The sequence below is a fragment of the Physeter macrocephalus genome, chromosome 21, assembly GCF_002837175.3.
Source record: "Physeter macrocephalus isolate SW-GA chromosome 21, ASM283717v5, whole genome shotgun sequence".
Classification (NCBI taxonomy): Eukaryota; Metazoa; Chordata; class Mammalia; order Artiodactyla; family Physeteridae; genus Physeter; species Physeter macrocephalus.
In genome coordinates this window covers 23,572,479-23,593,533 of record NC_041234.1, presented here as the reverse complement: position 1 = coordinate 23,593,533, position 21,055 = coordinate 23,572,479, and the positions used below count along the sequence as shown (strand labels likewise).

The following is a 21,055-nucleotide window of genomic DNA, read 5'->3' as shown; positions in this document are numbered from 1 at the left end:
GTCTTTTATTACAGCTTTTTAAATCTGCTGTTGTAGTGTGAGCCAGCCATAGTTGATATTTAAACAAATGAGTGTGGCTATGTTCCAGCAAAACTTTATTTACCAAAACAGGCAGTGGCTGGATTTGGCCCATGAGCTGTTGTATGCCAACCGCTACTTTATAGGGCTTTGGGATCTGAAGGCCGAGAATAAGGTGTGAAATTGTGAGGAGCAGCAGTAGCCCAGAAAATCCAAGCCCAGAAATAGGCTAAAGGAGATACTTATGTCCATGATGTCCCAGCTCCTAGAACTGTGGGCTTGATGGATGTCCTCTTGTCTGGGAACTGGCCACCGCTCCAAAACTGTGCAGTATCCGTGCTTGTATCCGCTTAACTCTGTTGGGCTTTTTCATCATGCCATGTGGATTGGTTACATGAATGTCATTCAGTTACTCCCTTGCAGTGGGAAGGGAGGCTGCAGGATGCCCAGGGGCAGTGTAATGCCTCATTCATTGTCTGCTGTCTTCCCCATTACCCACAGGCTAGAAGTCGCAAAAACTTGTGTCTTCATAGTGTCCCTATAGACACCTGTAGACATATGGCCTCTGTCTCCCTTCTCTGTGCTCCTATACCTGTTGTACACATAGGCCATGTAACATTCTGTAGTAGTCTACTGAACTCAGTCAAGCTCTTAAAAACTTAACTTTTTCTTCTCTCAATGAAAAAGACATGTTAAAGGTAAAAGCAAGCACATTTTCTGCTTAAGGTAATTTATATTGAGATGTGAATAACTAAATCTAGTCTTACAGGAATGTTTATATTTCTGATCCATAGAAGAGAAGCCCTCCCACACTTTGCTTCCTTTTGAATCTGGACCCCTACTGCCTATTTGGTCAGCAGCTCTTTTCCTAAACCTCTGCTCTTCCCAGGCCCAAAGAGCAGGGCTCAGTGAAATGCTTAGGGCTGCCTTAAATCCTTTCTGGAACAAGGTGGGTATAAATAAATAAATAGTCTGTCAGAGAAGACCTGGGAATATGTGCTGAAGGCAAGCATTTCTTGGCTAGATCAGATGACTTCCTGGCATACCCAAATAAGCTGTAGTTCCACTGATAGGGTCTCAGGCACTATCCCTGCATTTATCTTTTTAACTCATTTACTGAATCCTCCAATTGGGAATGATATCTCACTGGGTAAATGCATAAAGTGGAAATCTTTTCTTCTTGGGTTTCACGGAGGAAATAGTTGTTAAAAATAAAAATGTATTCCAGAAAAGTTATAAACTGAAAAATATTGTTTGTGATTAAAAATGAGATGTGACTATGACTCGAACTTTGTTTTTAAACAAACATAATTGAATCACACAAGAAAACCAGTCTTATTTGGCTTCCCAGGAAATCGGATGATGGGGGCACAATGCTCATGCCTAACATGTTGTCACTTTGGGACAGAGTGACGCTACTACAGATGCCACGAGAATAGAGACAGTAGTACTTAGAAAAGGTAGTTTCCTTTGTAAAATTGGTGGTCTGACATAACTGTGCTTTTCTCTTTCAGCTGTCCAATCTGGAGATTCCACATCAAGGAGTGCAAATGGAAGGTGATGGCTTCAGTCACGCGATTCGCTTATTGAAGTAAGTCCCTGTCATGTGTCTGACTTGGTGCCACACTCTGCAGCCAGTGCTGCTCCCCTCCTTCCGTGAGTCGGCATACAGCCGAGTTCAGAACCTGCGGGTGTCACAGATTTCTGCATGGAATTACTACCGTCTGGGGGAGCATTCTCTTTCACCTGCCAAGTGGAGATCCAGCAGCACTTGGTATTTTAGGATGTCTTTCCCCTGGCTTATCTTTCATTCATTCATCAGGTGTTTACTGAGTGTATGTGTCAGCCTTGAATTCTGATAGGGCCTTTCAGGATGCTGTGGGTTCTCATAGCAGGGGGATCTGGGCCAGTTCAGAAGTCAGGAAGGGTATCCCTGATGAAGTACCAGTTGTACCTAGACTGAAGGAGAGGTGAGAATTAGCCAGAGGAAAGGGAGCTAGAGTGGGAGTGGGCACCCCTAACCAGAAGGAATAACTGCTAAAATGAAGGCTTAGAGGGAAGAGAAAGCTCGGCATCCTGGAACTGAAGGAAGTTGGGCGTGGCAGGAGTTAGGAGAGATGAGCCTAGAGACGTAAGCAGGAAGGGGTCAGATCCTGTAGGGCCTTTGTAAGTGTCCTTAAGGAATTTAGACTTTACCACAATGGCAGTAAGAAGCCATCAGATGATTTTAAGCAGAAACTGACATCATTAGATAGGTGTTTTTGAAAGCTCACCCTGATAGGGGAACAAGACTGAAGTAGCAAAACTAGTTGCTGAAATGGTTCACACCAGAGTTCTTGGTAGCTTGGACCAGAGAAAGTTCCGTAAGGACTTAGGGGATGAAATCTTAAGGGATTGGTGATTAGATTGATGTCGAAGGTGAGAAAGAGGAGAAGGTGGCAAAGATAACTATTAGTTTTATCTTGGGCAAATGATGGATGACAGTGATGTTTTCCGAGACGGGACTGAAGATGTGAGTTTGAAGGGGCTTTGCTGAGTTTGAGGTGCCTAGACATCCCTTTGGGCAGGCAGGGGTGCGTCTCAAGCCCAGGTGACTGGTCTGGGCAGGAGAAGTAAATGAGTCAGTACCAAGGTGAAAGTCATTGAGCTGGGATAGTAACTTAGATCACCAGGAAAGAGCACGCAGAGGGAGATGGGCCTAGGGCTTGGTTCTAAACGGGTAGAGGACAAGGGGGCCAAAGGATGCTTAGAGGGAAAACTAAGGCAGCGTGTGTGATTTATAAGGCGACCAGGATGGACTTGCAAAGCTAGAATGCCATTTAAGAGATCAGCCTTTTTGGTGCACAAAGCAGTTTTCTTTTTTGGGCATTTGTATTGTTTATTAGACATTGCTTAATAATATAAATCATAGAAGCAATTTTTATTCATTGAATTCCTGTCTGCCAAGACATGGCGGCTCTGCAGTTTGAGCCAGCGGGGCTTTAATTTTTGTTACTTGGGAATCAATTTGCCCTGTGGAAGATGGGAAGGACTCGCAGATAGCATGCACTCCACCCATGTGTCATGGTGCTCACGTTAGATAAAGAGTTGAAGAACTAGAATAGCTGCCCTGCCTGGTTACCTTAATGCCATCTCCACAAAAAGTTTTCTGTGGAGAGAGCTGGTCTTAGAATAGACATCAAAAGGAAAACATAAAACTTTTAATTAATTTGCCTTTGGTTTTATATTACTTCTGCCTAAAGTATAGGGTTTTTTTCTTTTTACTCTTTTTGACAACTGTAGATTAATAGATGATGATAACATTTGTGTTCTATTCTCTTAGTTATATTTTTCATGTTTTGCAAGAATCTTAAAATATCTTGCTCTTGGCATTTTTACAAAAGAAATTTCAGTCCCCTTTATTCTTGAACTCAAGAGAATTCATTGTAGTCCTTACCTGGAGAGGAAGCACTTCATATTTTTTAATCTTCATTTTACAGTAATTTTTGAGAAAGTCTTCACTATATCCTGGCTATTGTTTTCTTTATTTAAAACTTAAAAGGAAAATATATAGAAATGGATAAAGAGATCTGTTTGGTACAAGCTGTCCATTATCGGGGGTATTTTCTTCATAGAGATGAAGAAGGAAAAAATAATAAATGTCTAAATATGATTTTATTAAACGAAAATCTGGCATAGATCTAATTATAATTAGTAAGTAATTGCTCTAATTCATTTAATTTTCAGAAACTCTTCTTTTAAGCATTTAGTCCTAGGTATATTCATATTAAATGGGGGTATGACTTCAAAGCTTTAAAATTGAGCACATTTTTCTCCTCTTTGCTAAAAAATATGTTCTGTTCTTGTTCAGCTTATCTCCTTGAAAATCTGTTGAGCAGGCCTCCTTGCTGTATCTCTGAAAATATCATGGTAAACACCTTACACTGCTCTGGTTCATAGGCTTGTTGCCTTGTGCACTCAAGAGCCTTGATCCCACCGCACAGATGACACAGTCTCCAGAGCAGCATGCTCGCAGTGCCTTGTTTTGAGCTCTTAAGCAAACTTTCCACCCTCTCCTGAACTAACATTACAGTAATGGGCAGTGGTGCTGGTCCTCCAGCCACGCCCACAAGGTTTTTCATCTCGTGATTCGTTTGCCTCTGGTAGCTTATGCAAGTAATGCACAGGCCTAGCTCTTTTTTGCAAGTTGTGTGACTCGGCTTGTCAGTTATGCGACTGAGTCCTTCTGCATATGCACGTGCAATCTGTATAAAATCCACCCCACTTTCCTTGTAGGTGCAATTGTGCTGCTTTTACTAGCACTTTCAGTGATCTTCCTCCCCACTTTTGCACCGTGGGGACATAATGTGGTTACTGATGTTTGTAAAATCCCTCAGAACGAAACTGACACACAGCACATGATGGCCGAGAAGGAGCAGTGCTGACACACATCTGCCCTAGAAGACAAAAGCTTACTTTCTAAATTTGATCAGTACTAAGAATTACAGGAGAAAAATCAGTCAGGAGTAGCTGTTTAGATCAAAAACTTTTTTGAAATGATAGAAATTTTCAGATATGTTAAATCCATTGTCTGGGAAACATCTTCCTCGTTTCTTAATTTTTGGCGAATATATTGAATAATAGTATTCTGTGTTTGTAACGATTTTGTCAGGTTTCCTTTTGGGGGAACCGGTTTTTTTTTTCCACCTCACATGATCATGCAGGGAGGATTAAAGTTATTGTTATTTCTCTCTGTTCCATGAATAACCTTAAAAGCAAGTAGATATTTTGCAGGTTCCTTGAAATAAAGCCAATTATATCGGTATCACAGATTAAGAAAGTGACATAGAATGCATTTTCAGGGGGTCGTGTTGTCCCTGAGAACATAAATTGGAAGGAGTCTTACTTAATTCTTACTTCAAAACATGCTGACTTCTATGTGTTCATTTTCTAACCAGATGGATTTCATGAAATACCTATTTTATGTGAAAGAAAGATAATGTACTGCATTTATATTTTCAAAATCAGGATTTAAAAAATCTATCTGTATTGGCTGCTTTATAACTACTGTGGGTTAGAGGTACATTTTGAGGGATAAGGGCAGGCAAAAGTCCTCAGTATACCCGAAGTTGAAAGCATATGTGCCGTGTATGTGATTTCTATAATAACTACCCCAAATAATGTTGGACAGAATCTTCTTGGTAGTGAGTGATAACAAGTATGTAGTATGAAATATTAACTTTTGAAAAAACTTGAAAACCTGTACATTTAAAACAAGCTGTGGTAGAATTTTTAATTAACTGAGAAAATTTCAGTACATTAATTCTATTTTTATGCAACCTGGATAGCTTTCTTTCCCCCTACAGATTTTATTTTTTACCATATACAATCTCTGTCTCTTTTTTCTCTCTTAAATTGTTTATTCTCGGTCAGTGGTTCTCAACCTCAGGGCAGTGTTCCCTGCCAGGGAACATTGAGCAATGTTTGGAGATATTTTTGGTTCTCATTAACTGAGAAGAAGGGGTGGGAGGTGCTACTGGCAGCTGGTAGGTAGAGGCCAGGGCTGCACAGGATAGCCCTCCACAGCAAAGAATTCTGCAGCCCAGGATGTCAATTTTGCCGACACTGAGAAACCCTGTTCTAGGTGTTATATCTGAATGAGAGGCCTGAACCAAAATTCCATATTTGTAGTTATATTTGTTGTTTTTTGCTTAGATTTTGATAATTATTATACCAAGTCTGATAATTAACTCTCCTTCCCTGTGAGTTAAAGGAAAATGTGTAATTAAATATTATCTCATTATTTCATCCATTACTGAAAAAACAGCCAAAATATATTACCTCATAATGTTTTATGACAAATAAGATAGTTCATAAAGCTGCAAGAGATGGGTATTTTAAGACACCGAAGCTAATACATTCCTCTTGTATATGTGGTATATATAAGTGACAGTATGTGTGTTAAATGAGTTGATACATGTGTAGCTCCATCACAAGGAGTTACCTCTACAGAGGAGGAGGGGAGAAGGTGGGGGGAGATAATGAACCTGAAATTTTGTCATGGCAGTCAGTGATCAAGACTTGGTTTTACTGCAAGGAGAAACTAACATATGTGAATACCTGCTGTATCAGCCACCATAAGTACTTTATATATATGTTTTGTCATGTTTTAAAATCAGTGACCCATAAGGTAATTATTTATCTCCATTTTATAGTTGCAAAACTGCAATTCAGAGAGGTTGAATGTGGCTGAGTCAGAATCAGAATGCAGCTCCCTTACTCCAAAGCCCTTGTTCTTTTCACTGTGTCATCCTGACTTCAAAGAGTGGTCTTACAAATATTTTGTTCTCCTTAGCTTTTCCTTGAGGATGTTCTGGGTAGATTTCATAGAAAGCCTGTATCTTTGATTTTCTGAGAAATTGTGGTCTGTTCTAATAACAAGATTAAGGATGAAGGCGAACATCACTGTTAAAATGAGAGTCCTGATCCATATTGATATGAATGGAAGTGGATTAAATGCTATTAACTGCTGTGAATTGCTATGAATTGTTTCCTTCTCTTGCAGAAGGTGCCTAGTAGTGGACTTTGAACCAAAGCTCTAATATGATGCCCTGCCTGTCATTGTGTAGATTGTGCTTTTGTCTTTCTGTGATATGAAGTACACTTCATATGCTGTCTTTCATCACCAGAATTCCTCCCTGTAAGGGTGTAAATGAGGAAACCCAAAAGGCTCTGGACCGCTCTCTTCTCGATTGCACTTTCCGATTACAAGGTAGAAATAACCGCACCTGGGTGGCAGAGTTAGTGTTTGCAAATTGTCCACTTAATGGCACTTCTACCAGGGAGCAAGGTGAGATGCTTCACACACTTTGTCTTTGCGTATTTCTGGATTTTTTTTTTTGTATTGATTACTATTAATCTTTTCTTTTAATCTGTAGGACCATCCCGGCATGTTTATCTGACATATGAAAACCTATTGTCTGAACCTGTTGGTGGTAGAAAAGTGGTTGAAATGTTCCTTAATGACTGGAATAGCATTGCACGATTATATGAGTGTGTGTTGGAGTTTGCACGTTCTCTACCAGGTACAAGTGATAATCTTCCTTTGGTGCGGGGGGAGGGGGGACGCATCCCCCACTGCGCCACCACCGCTTTTAACTGAGGAAGTAAAACATGCACATTGTAAAATAAAAAAATCATCAGTCTATCCCCGAGAGACAGCCACTGTGATGATTCGTATATATTGAGAAATTTTAACACACAGGTATACCAGATTATAATAATAGTGCTTATTGAGAGTTTACTGTGTGCCATACAATGTAATAAACGCTTGTATTAACTCATTCACTCCTCACAGTCACCCTGTGAGGTAATTTATCATCCCTCGTTTCACAAATGAAGAAAACAAGTCACAGAGACTTAAGAAACTTGCTGAAGTTCACATGGCTAGCAAAGGGCAGAGCTGGAATTGGAACCCATAAACCACTATGCTATACTGCTTCAGTACATCTCCGCCCCTGCCCTGGCCCCCTTTTGTCAAAATGGAAATTGAAGCCTACTACCTATTTATTTGTTTCTTATTATTACTATTATTAACCAACTAAGTAAACTATTAGAACTACTTTCAGCTTTTTTTTTTTTCTAAGAAATTTTTCTTTTTCTTTTTAAAATTTGTTTATTTATTTTTGGCTGCGTGGGGTCTTCGTTGCTGCGCGCAGGCTTACTCTAGTTGTGGAGAGCAGGGGCTACTCTTCGTTGCAGTGCACGGGCTTCTCATCGCGGTGGCTTCTCTTGTTGCGGAGCATGGGCTCTAGGCGTGCAGGCTTCAGTAGTTGTGGCACGCGGGCTCTAGAGTGCAGGCTCAGTAGTTGTGACACATGGGCTCAGTTGCTCCGCGGCATGTGGGATCTTCCCGGACCAGGGCTCGAACCCGTGTCCCCTGCATTGGCAGGCGGATTCTTAACTGTTGCGCCACCAGGGAAGCCCTACCACCTATTTATGCTGTTGCTATCTTTTTTCCTTTCTTTTTTTTTTTTAAACTAAGTTATATATACAGAGACCTTTCTATCTAGGCATATACTATTGCCAAGATGCCCTCTTTTTCAAATATATATTTTAAAATTTCGTATGTATAATCTTAAACTTTTTTGTTTTCTTTCTGTTTAGACATACCCACTCATCTAAACATTTTCTCAGAAGTTCGTGTTTATAATTACCGAAAACTTATCTTGTGTTATGGAACAACCAAGGGAAGTTCAGTAAGTCTATGAATTAATTAAAACTAAAGTTCCTCTCATACATCTTTAAAAAATCAAGAATTCAAAAATTATGAAAACTTTCTTGAAATAATTGAGGGTTCAAGTAAAAATTAGGGATAAAATGGTAAATTTTAAATACTTTGTTGATAGAAAATATACTATAATGTTTAACGCTTTAAAACTGAAAACAAAAACTATACCCTCTTTGGAGTGTGTATTCTTGAAGAGTTTTGGGCAAGGTAATATACTTTTGGTATTTATGGGGTTTTTTTTTCTTCACTGATTTCAAATCTGCTTAGCAGCGTGATTACTATAATGAAGATTATGTATGAATGGTCTTGAACAATGTGGTATGTCTATGCTTTTAGTCACATGGTTGTTAACATTATCTGATCCTGTATTAATCTTGAAGGTATTCCCCATAATCTGTAGTTTCTTATTTTTTTCCCCACCCCATATGTAAAGTCCTAGAAATTTAGTATATAAATTCAGCCAGCTAGCTTCTTTCTGGACTCTTCCACATAAAGTAATATCAGAACTTACTTGAGTGTTTTAAAATCTGTTAACTGAAGGTGGCATCTGTTGGGGCTGGCTTCCTTTCCCTTTAATACGGTACTCACCTAGGGGGTGACTCTTATTCCGTTCAAGAGAAAATGGAAAAATAAGAGACAATGACAATTTTCAAATAAAGTTTAATCAAAATTTTTTCTTTAGCACCTTCTCTTTCTGTTTTATTTCGTAGAAGCGGGCTGTCTAACACACACATACTCAGTGAATGTCCATAGGGACAGCACACCTGGAGTTTACAGGGTCTAATGAGTTGCTTCCGAAAAAGACCTCATTTAGATCTTTGGCATTTTGCCTTACTGTTTAAACATTATTTTTTCTTCTGCTTGACTCTGTTCCTTTCTCGGTTTCTGAAACATGTAATCTCTTTGATTTAGATTAGTATCCAGTGGAATTCCATACATCAGAAATTTCACATTTCTTTGGGAACTGTTGGTCCAAACTCAGGATGCAGTAACTGTCACAATACCATTCTCCATCAGCTTCAAGAAATGTTCAACAAAACACCAAATGTGGTTCAGTTATTACAGGTAATTAAGTTCATTTTCTATTTAAAAATAAGACTCAGTCAGTGTTAGTGTCTCGTGTAAAACTCCTCAAAAAATCATGTGGACTTAACTTGTCTTTAATGATGAAAGTTTTTATGGAATGTGCCAGACGGACATTGTCTCATTTGTGATGATTTTATGTTGAAAATTCTGAGGTTTTAGCAGAAACTGGATGCTCTCACTGCGTTTGTTCCTTGTAGGTACTGTTTGATACTCAGGCTCCATTGAATGCCATCAACAAACTGCCCACCGTGCCGATGTTGGGCTTGACCCAGAGGACCAACACTGCCTACCAGTGCTTCTCCATCCTGCCGCAGTCGTCCACCCACATCAGACTGGCCTTCAGGAACATGTATTGCATTGATATATACTGCCGGAGTCGAGGCGTTGTGGCAATACGTGATGGGGCCTATAGTCTTTTTGATAATAGCAAGTTAGTTGAAGGTTTTTATCCTGCACCAGGACTCAAGGTAATGGACTTTAGTGTTTACAGCATTAGTAAACATAAATATGATCCCTAAAACAATTCCTTCGAGGGGGAAATAACGGGGGGAAAAGCAACAAATTCCTGTTTACATTTAATGAGTAGCCATGTTAATTCATCATCTTTGCAACTTCATTCTGAAGGAGCTAGGACTTCTGGTAAAGTGCTGTGCCTAGGTATATGAAATGATAAGATGTCCTTCCTTTTATTTCCTTACCATGTAATGAGTGAAGATACTAAAGAGAGTCCTATTTGCTATTTGGAGCTTCAAGGAACTTTAAAAGTAGTCTTTATCAGTGAATATTGAGAAGCTTTGTTCATCAGTTCAGCTGTGATACTTTTTTTAAAAATGTAGGGTCCTGGGCCACAACCCCTGGAGATTTTGATATGACAGCTCAGTTGTATGTTCTTATAGTTTAGGGTCAAATAGTTCCAAATGGCCTGTTTTGAAAATTAGTCTCAGTCTTGCCATTTTCCTACTCTGTTTTCAACTCTTATACAGTATAGCTCATTCTCTTGGTATTTACATCCTTACCTCTAAATAGCATGCTTTCATTGCTCTTTGCTGACTTCTTAGTTGAGGGCATTATCTGACTCTCATAATGGAAGATGAGGATTTAATTCCTTTTTAGTGCTTTCTTATATGCCCCTTCCCCTTTCCAGGCTGCTCCCAGTACAGATTCATCTTTCTTTCCTCCAACCTTGTGATATGATTAGGTAGCAATTTAGGTAATTTTTCAGTGTTCACATTATTATGAGTATTTAACGCTATTCTACCAAGCTTACTATGCTTACTTTTCCTTTCTTGCTCAGCATTTATTTTCCTGGGAACTATTAATTAACTTTTTTATTTCTTAGCTCTTTCTGTACTTATCACTAACTCAACCTTAAAGTCTCTCCCATATATGTAACTCTCCCCTCAGTACGTTCACAAATCAGATACCTTACCAGTTTCATCTTGAAGACACATCTCTTCCCCAGTCCTCTGACCTCCAATCTGGAATGCTAGTGCTCTAGACCTTTTGCCCAGTTTTGATTTAGGAATCTGCAGAAGGGTGGTGAAGCAGGAGATTCCTTCACTTCACTCCTGTGTTGCATGCCCTGTGGCTTGGACCCCACGTCTTGTTCTTGGTTTACTTCATTGTTTTGGTGGAATACTTTCTATGTAGCTCCCTGGGAGAAGATACACGGGAGGTTAATTTGAGACCTTGTATGTCGGAAAGCGTCTTTAGTTTAGCATCATCTAATTGAGAGAGCGGCTAGGTGTAGAATTCTAGGTTGCAGCCATTTTCTGTAAGAATTTTGAAGGCATTGCTCCATTTCTGCCCTAGCTTCTGTTGTGACCATTGAGGCATTTCATCCTGTTCCAGTTCTTGAACCTTATGTGACTAAGTGGACTCTTTCAGTCTGGAAACTTACATCCTTTTGTTGTGGGGAATTTCCTTGTGCTCTTCCTCGAGTCTTTTTCTTTGTGTTCACTGTTAGCTCTTTCTGGTACCCCTACTATTCTGAAGTTGGGCATCCCGGACTTATCCTCTAATTTTCTTATCTTTTCTGTTTTTTATCTCTTTGTTTCTGGGAGATTTCCTTTTTTTTCCCCCAATCCTTCTATTTTTCATTTCCATCAAGAATTTTTTTTTTGCCATCTTTTAAAAAATTTCCGAGAGCTCTTTTTGATTCTGAAAGTTCATTTTATGACGTCCTGTTCTATATGGCTGCATTATCTTCTCTTACCTCTTCCTACATAATCTCCATTTCACCCACCTTTTTTGTTTTCATCTCTTTCATATTAGTATTTTTCAAATATTAAGTGATTCTTAACTCTGTGCTTTTATTTAAAGGTGACACTTGCTGACTGTAATCTTCACTGCAGGATGATCTGCTTGGGCCATTTCATTGGGTAACTCCCAATGTCAGTAGCTTCAGGTCTTTTTGTTGGGCCAGTGTGAGTACCAAGAGAAGAGTATCAAGACTCTGCATAGCCGTTGTGCATCTGGCTCCCAATATTTGGCAAGTCAAATAAGAGAAGGAAACTAGTATTCTCAGCATTCAGTATGTAAACTTTAATCTCTATTTTTAGTATGGTACCCCTGCTGTCAATTGATCCTAGAGTCCCCCCCCCAATCAGAGACCTTCCGCCTGGGTGGTAGAGGTCAGCCTAACTCAGTGGGAGTGCCAGAGGCTCTGGAGGGTTTCACTGTCTTTAAGACGTTTCACTGTCTTTAAGACGTTTCACCCAGTCCTCTGCTCTTAGTCTGTTTCATTTCCATTTCCAGGGGTATCTGATGCTGCCAGTTCCTGTGTATCTTGGAGATCTGGATGGAAATAGCTTTGCTTCTTGGCTTTCCCCACTGCTTGCTTAAGAAGAAACTTCCTCACATCAGATAGTTCAGTTACCACTCAACCATCTGCTCTGCAGCCTCCTAGAATTTATTGCTATTTCTCTCTTATCCCATTCTTTTTGTCTTTGTGACTTACTGCTTAAAAAAATTTTTTAGGAGTTTCAGTGGGGTGTTGAGAGAAGATGAAATGTGTGTTGTGAATAATCTATTATCTTTAATTAGAAATCAGACTATGTACCTTTAAAAGCTTTTCAGTAATTCTGATAAGCTTGTAATCTATATTTCTGAAGATTGGGAAGGTGGAGTGTATTAAAGAGAATCTGGAACTTCCCTGGTGGTGCAGTGGTTAAGAATCCGCCTGCCAATGCAGGGGACACGGGTTCGAGCCCTGGTCCAGGAAGATCCCACATGCCACGGAGCAACTAAGCCCGTGCGCTGCAACTACTGAGCCTGCGCTCTAGAGCCCGCAAGCCACAACTACTGAGCCCATGTGCCACAACTACTGAAGCCTGTGCACCTAGAGCCCGTGCTCCACAACAAGAGAAGCCACCGCAATGAGAAGCCCGCACACTGCAATGAAGAGTAGCCCCTGCTCGCCGCTACTAGAGAAAGCCCGCGTGCAGCAACGAAGACCCGACGCAGCCAAAAATAAATAAATAAATAAAATTTATATTAAAAAGAAAAGAGAATCTGTTCTTGAGACGCAAATTCTGGTAGCCTTGCTTAATTTTTGATGACATAACCTATAAAACAAGACTGTCCCACTCTTGATGTTTAAGATTAAGTCACATAAAATAAAAAGGGAAAAGGTGGCTTAGTTTCTTTATTCAGTTTTCCTCTTTCGTATTTTCTGGCTTAAAAAGTGAGAAATCTCACTAAATAGGAAGTTTTCCAAGTCATTGAAGTTACTTATATGCCTACCATACAACTTTTTATTCTTTTCCACGTTTTTGATTCAGAAATTAATAAGAAAATATTTTGGCCAGGGTGTACTTCTTTCTTCAACTTTTTGCTCACATAATAACATTTTAACTTAGATGTTATTTTTATTGTTGTTTAACTGTTTTCCTCAAATTTCCCCCTTCCTTCAAATTGATCACTCTCTCTTCTAGGTTGGCCTAACAATAGTGGCCATGTGTCAAACATATTTCAGATAATGGACATAATATGTTTGTTTCTGTTAACACATTCTCAATGATTAGGAATATCTTACTAAAGTTAGGTAAAATAATCTAAATTTTACCTGTTTCTATCCATAGACATTCCTGAATATGTTTGTTGACAGCAATCAGGATGCTCGAAGAAGGTCTGTAAATGAGGATGATAATCCCCCTTCTCCCATTGGAGGGGATATGATGGATTCTTTAATCTCACAACTCCAGCCACCACCCCAGCAACAGGTGATGTCTAGCCGAAATTCCAAACGGTGTCATACTTGTGTTACTTAACAGGTTCCATAGGTGGCTCTGCTTCTTTGTTGAAAGGCAAGGAGGTCCTTGGTGGACCCGAGATGCCCAAGAAATTCATATGAAAAAATAGTGACAAAGGGAGACAGGAGGAGGCTTCTAGTGATGGGAAGTAAATAGTACCAGAAACAGCATTAACTTTAGACTCCCGCACTTTAAATAATGTCAGGTGATCACCCATGTGGTCACAAAAGATGATGTCCAAATCAGTAAGCACAGAAAAGGTGAACAGTGTCATCTGGCGTCACAGAATTATACATTAAAGCCACAGTGAGATAATACCCCATACCCACAGAAATGTCTTTAAGGAAAAAAAAATTGATAGTCCTTGCCAACATTTGGTATTAGGACTATCTGAAACTCTCATTTACTACTGGAAGGTGTATAAAATGGTACAGCTACCTTGCAATGGTGTTTAGCATTATTCCAGAGTGCTAAGGCTGAACATTATGCATGCCTATGATCTAACAGTTCTACCTTAGGTATATACGCAACAGAAATGCAGCCAAAAAACACAGGAATGTTCATAGCAGCATTATTTATGCAAAAAATTGTAAACAACCCAAATATCCGGTAACAGTAGAATGAGTGAGTAAACTGGGGTATATTCATACAGTGGAATACTTTACAGAAATGAAAAAAGCTATTGCTACATGCAACGAAATGATGAATTTCACTGACATAATGTTGAACAAAAGAAGCCAGGCACTAATGAGTATATTCAGTATTTATATGAGATGCAAAAAATAGGCAAAACCAAGCTTGAGTGATGGAAGTCAGAGTTTGGGGAGGTGATAGAGACTTGGAAGGGTGGGTGAGGGAGACCTCTGGGGTTCTGGTAATGTCCTTCAGTATCTTGATCTGTGTGGCAGTTACATTTATAAAACCTCATCAGACTATACATTTTAGAGTTGTGTGCTTTACTGTATGTGATTCATACCTCAAGTTAAAAAAATAGACTAGGAAGAATTACATTGTCATTACTGGAGATGAAGGTGAAGGTGAGTAGAGGTCAGGCTGAACTACCATATTTCACTGACTCTAAAACTCCACCAAATGCATTGTTTTTATGTACTGCCCGAAACAACACTGCCAGTTCAACTACGACATGCCATGAATTGGAAGACACACACTGATTTCAGAGCTGTTAAAATATGGGGAAAATTTATCTTAGAATCAGTCAAATGGTAGATAAATAATATAGAGAAATCAGTTATATGGTAGATAAAATGAGCAAAAAACATCCTGGGGGCTATAAGCAGTAGTACGGCAAGGTCAGGAATGAGAATATTGCTATTTTTAAAACATTTTGAAAGGGAGTTTTTTAAAACTTGCATTATTGTTGTGAATTTGGGGCATTTTCATACCTCACCTTTCCTATTTGGTAACCAGTGATGTGTGTAAATGTTAACACTGTAGCTCTTTGTTGGGGAAAGCAACACTCACATAATCTGCATGGTTGGCCATTTTACCAACATGGAATTTTCTTCTTTTCAGCCATTTCCAAAGCAGCCAGGATCATCAGGCGCTTATCCTCTAACTTCGCCCCCTACATCTTATCACAGCACAGTTAACCAGTCTCCCTCTATGATGCACACACAGTCTCCAGGTAAGATATTACTTATTCTCTTGTTGTGTTCAACTTTCAGATCCAAAATAGACACACGCATACACACACGCACACACACTGTGAGAAATACTACACATGTAGCCTTAGCTGTCAGAGGGAACTGCTTTGCTAGTCCGTGGCTGGATATTTGCCATTCATTCATTATGGCAGGGTTGTGAAATCTGTGTTCATGATTCAGGAGCACTTTTAAAAGGTTTGAGTTAAGTGGAGTTGTTGTCACCCAGAGCCAGACTTATGGCGCAACTCCAAGAATCACAACATGATCTATGTCAGAGGTCGACACACTAAGGCCTGTGGGCCACATCCTATCCACCACCTGGTTTTGTAAACAGTTTCATCGGAACACAGCCACATCCATTTATGTAGTGTCTGTGGCTGCTTTCCCGCTACGACAACCCGTTTCAGAGAAGCCCCCTTACAGAAGGAGTTGGCAGAGCCCAGGTGTATGTGAACAGTGCCCCACCTCAGAGTCGGGCAGGCCACAACCTGCTTGTCTGAACAAGATGGCTCTGTTGGCGACCCCATGAAGTGTGCTGTAAAAACTGCTGGAGAGGGACTTCCGTGGTAGTCCAGTGGCTAAGACTTCGCCTTCTAATGCAGGAAGTGCAGGTTCGATCCCTGGTCGGGGAGCTAAGATCCCACATGCCTCGCGGTCAAAAAACCAACATATAAAACAGAAGCAATATTGTAACAAGTTCAATAAAGACTTTAAAAATAGTCCACATCAAAAAAAAATCTTTAAAAACAAATTGCTGGAGAATGCCAAATTTTGACTTTTAACAGAACAATTAATTCGTTGGTATGCCTTAAGTGCTTGCTCTGTGTCTAATGCTGCACGGTGCTGGGGATTCAGCAGTGAGCCCGATAGCAGTCCTGCTTCTCAAGCTTACCTTCTAGCAAGGAGCACTGGTATCGGATTTTTAGGGTAGATGAGCCCTTCCCTGCTCATCAGAGATGGTGGGACCCCAGGTGAAGACTTGGAAATCATTGTCGTGTCATTGAAGGTCCCTAAACCCTGAGCTGGTGGGAGACTCAGACCCTGTGAAGCTCTGACAGTAGACAGTGTGGGAGCCTGAGGAGGAGCAGCTGGGGAGCAAGGGGGAGAACGGGAAGCGGTGTCCCAGCACCCGAGGGGAGGGAGTTTCTAGGATGTGGGTTGAGACTGGCTTTGTAAAGAAGGAAGGAGAGATGATTATTTTGAAATAATTTTAGTAGCAGACAGGTATATAGTGCTTCCTGTGTGCCAACCCCTGTTCTAAGCACTTTACCCGTTTAATCCCTAGGCATTAAACGGGTAATGCCTAGGGATTAAACAAATTAAACGAATTCGTTTATTCCCTAGGGAATAAACGATTAAACGAATACTGAGGCATGGAGAAGTTAAGTCACTAGTCCAGATCACACAGCTAAATATGTAAATATAATACTTAAAGGTTAATCAAGTTGATTAACATTTATTGAATATCAATATGTTAATACTGAATTCATACTGTATTGAATTAGTACTGCATTAGGTATTAATAGAACATTAAAAATATGAAATTCTCTTACATAGTAGTAGAGAATTTGAAAGCTGCTGGTATTGAGGATAGTCATGGTAATGTGGCAGGTATTTTAATGTTGCACTGATAGTTTTGATAGCCATAGTCCCCACCCTTCATCATCCTAAATTAAAGCTAGTCCTGTGGCTAAATACCATCTTTAAGCTCATGTCTCTGAGTTTTTTATAGCTCCATCTAGGCCTCTCCCCCAAACTCGAGTCCTGTATTTTCCAGCTAACTATTCAGCATTTCTATGTAGATGTGTAGTCAACATCTGAAACTCAGCACGGCTGAAACTAAATTCCTAACACCCCCCAACCTTGCCCTGTGCTGCTTCTCCCATAGACACTGCATCTCAGCAAGTGGCAGCTTCTTCCTTCCTTCCTGTTACTTGGGCCAAAGCTGTAGGAGTCATGTTGGACTCCTCTTTCTCTCACACCCACAGTCAGTCAGTTACCAAATATTGTCAGCACTACCTTCAGAATTTATCCAGAATCTAACCACTTTCACCATCTCAGCCTTCACCCTTTCCCGAGTCATTAGCCATCTCTCACCTGGGTAATTGCAGTTGCCTCTAACTGGTTTCACTGCCTCCTGCCCTATAGTCTGTTTTTCAACAGCAGCTAGAGTGATCCTTCTGGAACAGAAGTTAAATCATGACTCCTCTGCTCCAGACTCTGCAGTGGCCTCCCATCTCATTCAGGGTAAACCCTAAGTCCTTAGAGTGGCCTACAAGTCCCTGTGTGATCTGGGACCCTCCTCCCACCTCTCTGACCTAATCGTCTTCCGTTCCCCCCTCCCCGCCTTGCTCACGCTGTTCCAGCCACACTGGCCTCCCCCTGTTATTTATAACTGCTGCTACCATTGGGGCCTTTGCACTAGCTCTTCTGATCCTTCACTTCATGTCTCAGCCCACATGGCCCCTTCTCAGAGAGGTCTCTGGTTGCTCTATATAAAGAACAGCACCCACCTCCACCACTACATGATATAGCCCCCTTACCTTGCCCTGTTTTTCTCTATAGCACTTAGCATAACCTGACTGACATATATTTGTTTGTCTTTCTCATTATACTAGAATGTAAACTCCATGAGGGCAGGAATTTTTATCTCTTGTTAACTGCTGCATCCCCAGTACCTACAGCAATGCTTGGCATGAAATTGATGTTCATGCCTACTTGTTGAATGAGTGAGTGGATAAAAAAGTACACTGGATTTTTTTTTTAAACATCAGTCAATATAAGAGCTAGAATTTGGGCCCCATGGAATTGTTGTCTCTCTTTTTCCATACTGAAATTGTTCCATTTTTTCTTTGTGCTACTCATGGGAGCTTTACTACTTGTTTCTTTAGTCTGTAGAGAGTCTTAACTCGGGGTCCTTGGACAGGACATAATATGTGTCCTGCAAGATCATCTATAATTATTTTCCTTTATTAGGAAATCTGCATGCCGCCAGCTCCCCCAGTGGGGCTTTGAGAGCCCCATCACCAGCATCATTTGTTCCAACTCCTCCCCCTTCCTCGCATGGAATCTCAATAGGACCAGGGGCCAGTTTTGCTAGTCCACATGGTGAGTCCATACCGGAAATCGCTAGAACATAAGAGTTTGATGTGAAAGTAGTTTTTGTTAAATAAGTTTTTGTTAAATAACTTTTCTTTTTGCAAAATTAGCACTTGTGTATTGGGGAAATAGCAAAAGAAAGTACCTTTTTCCTGGGAATTCCCTGGAGGTCCAGTGGTTAGGACTCTGCGCTTCCACTGCAGGGGGCCCAGGTTCGGAGCTAAGATCCCATGTGCCGCATGGCGCAGCCAAAAATAAGAATACGTTTTTCCTAATCACACAACAAAGAGATCTACCAGTTAATCTGTCTGCTTCGCACTCTCTCTCCCCCTCACTCGGCCTGTCACGCACCCCCGCTTGCCTGCCTGCCCGCCCAAATCTCTGTTGCTCTATCTTGCTCTCTACCCATCTTCTTCTCTCCCCTTAAACACCACCCCCCCACACACAAAATTGGGACCCTACCATATGTATTGTTTTGAGACTTGAATTTTTTAACTCAAAAATTCTATTTTGAATTTGTTCAAAAAGAGAAAGAATAGAAGAGGTAGCCAGTGAGGTGTTTCCTTTCGAGTCCACCAACCACCTAGTTCTTCCTCCCAAAGGCATTTAGTGCTACTGATTTCTTGTGCATTCTTGGAGGGATGTCTTATGCGGATTGTTCTTCCCCCTCTCTTTTACACACATGGCAGCATACTGCACTCCGTGTTCGGTGCCTTACATTCATCACTTAACTGTATCATGAATCCCGTGCCAAATCTGAACGTAAAGAGCTTCCTCAGGTTTTACAGCTGTGTAGCATCTGTGATTTTCCTCTTTACTATTAATATTTGCAGGAACATTTCTGTCAGTAAAAACTACATCATACTAAATGGCTTCATAGTATCCCCTTGTCTGGGCATACCATGATTTAACCATTCTCTTATTACGATATGTTTAGAATGTTTCTATTTTTTCACAACTGAAAATGGTGTCTTCTCTGCTCACAGGATTATTTTCTTAGGTAAGTTCCTAGAAGTGGAATTGCTGTCTCAAAGGGTTTGAGAAATTCTAAAGCTTTTGAAACATACTGCAAATTGCTTACCTAAAAGGCTGTACCAATTTCCTCTAGTATTGTACAAGAATGTCTGTTTTCCTGCATCATTGCCAACAAGGGGTGATTGTGATTTTTTTTTTTAATCTTGGTCATTTTGATAGCTAAAAAATGGCATATTACTGTTCTATGTGTGGTTTTTTGATTATTAGTGAAGTTGAACTTTTTTTTATGTTCATTAGTCTTTTGTGTTTCTTATTTTACACCTGCCAGTTTATATCCTTTGCCTATATATTCTTGTGTTTTTTCTTACCGATTTGTAAGATTTCTAAGTAAGGAACATTTATTCTCTGATATATGGTAGAAGTATTTTCTCATTTTGTCATTTGGTTACAAAGAGGTGTAAATATGTTAAAAGTATCTGCAGGATGAAATTTAAATATCGGATTGTTCAGGAGGTCACTGCTTTCAAAATTTGATTCTTGGTGCATTTCTTAGTCACTGTACCCTTTACTAAATAAAGAAAATGGAAAATTCCCTCTCTTCAGCCTTCTCTGAGTAGAATGGAAACATAATTTGTCAGGGTTAGTTTAAAAATATAAGATTTCTACCCTTAAAGGAGCTTTGAGATTTTTTTTGCTTAATATTTTCAAACATAGTGTTTGTTATTTAGTGTAAAGTAGATTGTTACATATTACACATCTTGAAGCTTGTGTAAAGGTAAATTTTATCCTTTCTCAGTATTTTTTTATCTTCCTAATTTTTGTATCATGTTCAAAAGTACAAAAACTACACCAAATAGAGATTCAAATGTGCCATGTGCATCAGGCTTCAGTGAAATATCTTACTGAAAGACAAAATAAAATATCACCACGTGGTGTTTAAGCATTTGAATGTTGTCAGCTATTTAATAGCTTTTCAGCTATTAAAATATAGGTTTTGAAAACCATTTGTTTACTTGTTTACAGGAACCCTGGACCCTAGTTCTCCATACACTATGGTGTCACCAAGTGGACGAGCAGGGAACTGGCCAGGGTCTCCTCAAGTGTCTGGCCCCTCACCAGCAACTCGCATGCCTGGGATGTCACCAGCCAACCCATCACTACATTCTCCAGTTCCAGATGCTTCTCATTCCCCTCGAGCTGGAACAAGTGAGTGTCATCGACACTTTTATGTTAGCTTTTAGAATAACATAAATGACCTGTTTTAATCATTCTATCCTCATCCTCACATTTGAAAGTCATGACTTAATAAGGATACTCAATAACTTAAACTTTTATCCATTTAGTAAATTGGTTGTAACAGTAGTTAAATTTGTAAAAGTCGGGCAAAATGTAAGAAAGGAGAATGTCTCCTCCAGAAGTCTTCTGAGGTGAATCCTGTACCTCTGTTATGACTACTAACTTAGCTGCACTGCTAGACCTTAAAAGATACCTAAAGGTAACTGACAAGGTTATGCAAATTAACACAGAAAAGAAGAATTGTACACATTTGTTCATTAGCTTTTGCCATGTGACTTTTAGTGGCTTAAAACAACAATCAGGGCTTCCCCGGTGGCGCAGTGGTTGAGAGTCCGCCTGCCGATGCAGGGGACGCGGGTTCGTGCCCCGGTCCGGGAAGATCCCACATGCCGCGG

General features: G+C 40.1%; 1 protein-coding gene across 3 annotated transcripts in view; it reads left to right on the top strand.

Moving 5' to 3' along the window:
- The window catches only part of MED14 (mediator complex subunit 14), a 71,896-nt gene that overhangs the window by 39,651 nt on the left and 11,190 nt on the right, over nucleotides 1-21,055 (top strand). For 2 of the 3 annotated variants that reach the window (XM_024116445.3, XM_028482533.2), the window contains exons 16-25: nucleotides 1,533-1,609; nucleotides 6,687-6,847; nucleotides 6,936-7,082; nucleotides 8,164-8,255; nucleotides 9,200-9,352; nucleotides 9,571-9,840; nucleotides 13,456-13,596; nucleotides 15,160-15,271; nucleotides 18,267-18,398; nucleotides 20,388-20,570. In XM_024116445.3, the coding sequence (XP_023972213.1) occupies nucleotides 1,533-1,609; nucleotides 6,687-6,847; nucleotides 6,936-7,082; nucleotides 8,164-8,255; nucleotides 9,200-9,352; nucleotides 9,571-9,840; nucleotides 13,456-13,596; nucleotides 15,160-15,271; nucleotides 18,267-18,398; nucleotides 20,388-20,570 (1,468 nt within the window). The remainder of the gene's footprint in view (nucleotides 1-1,532; nucleotides 1,610-6,686; nucleotides 6,848-6,935; nucleotides 7,083-8,163; nucleotides 8,256-9,199; nucleotides 9,353-9,570; nucleotides 9,841-13,455; nucleotides 13,597-15,159; nucleotides 15,272-18,266; nucleotides 18,399-20,387; nucleotides 20,571-21,055) is intronic. The other variant, XM_024116446.3, reaches the window with a different exon arrangement.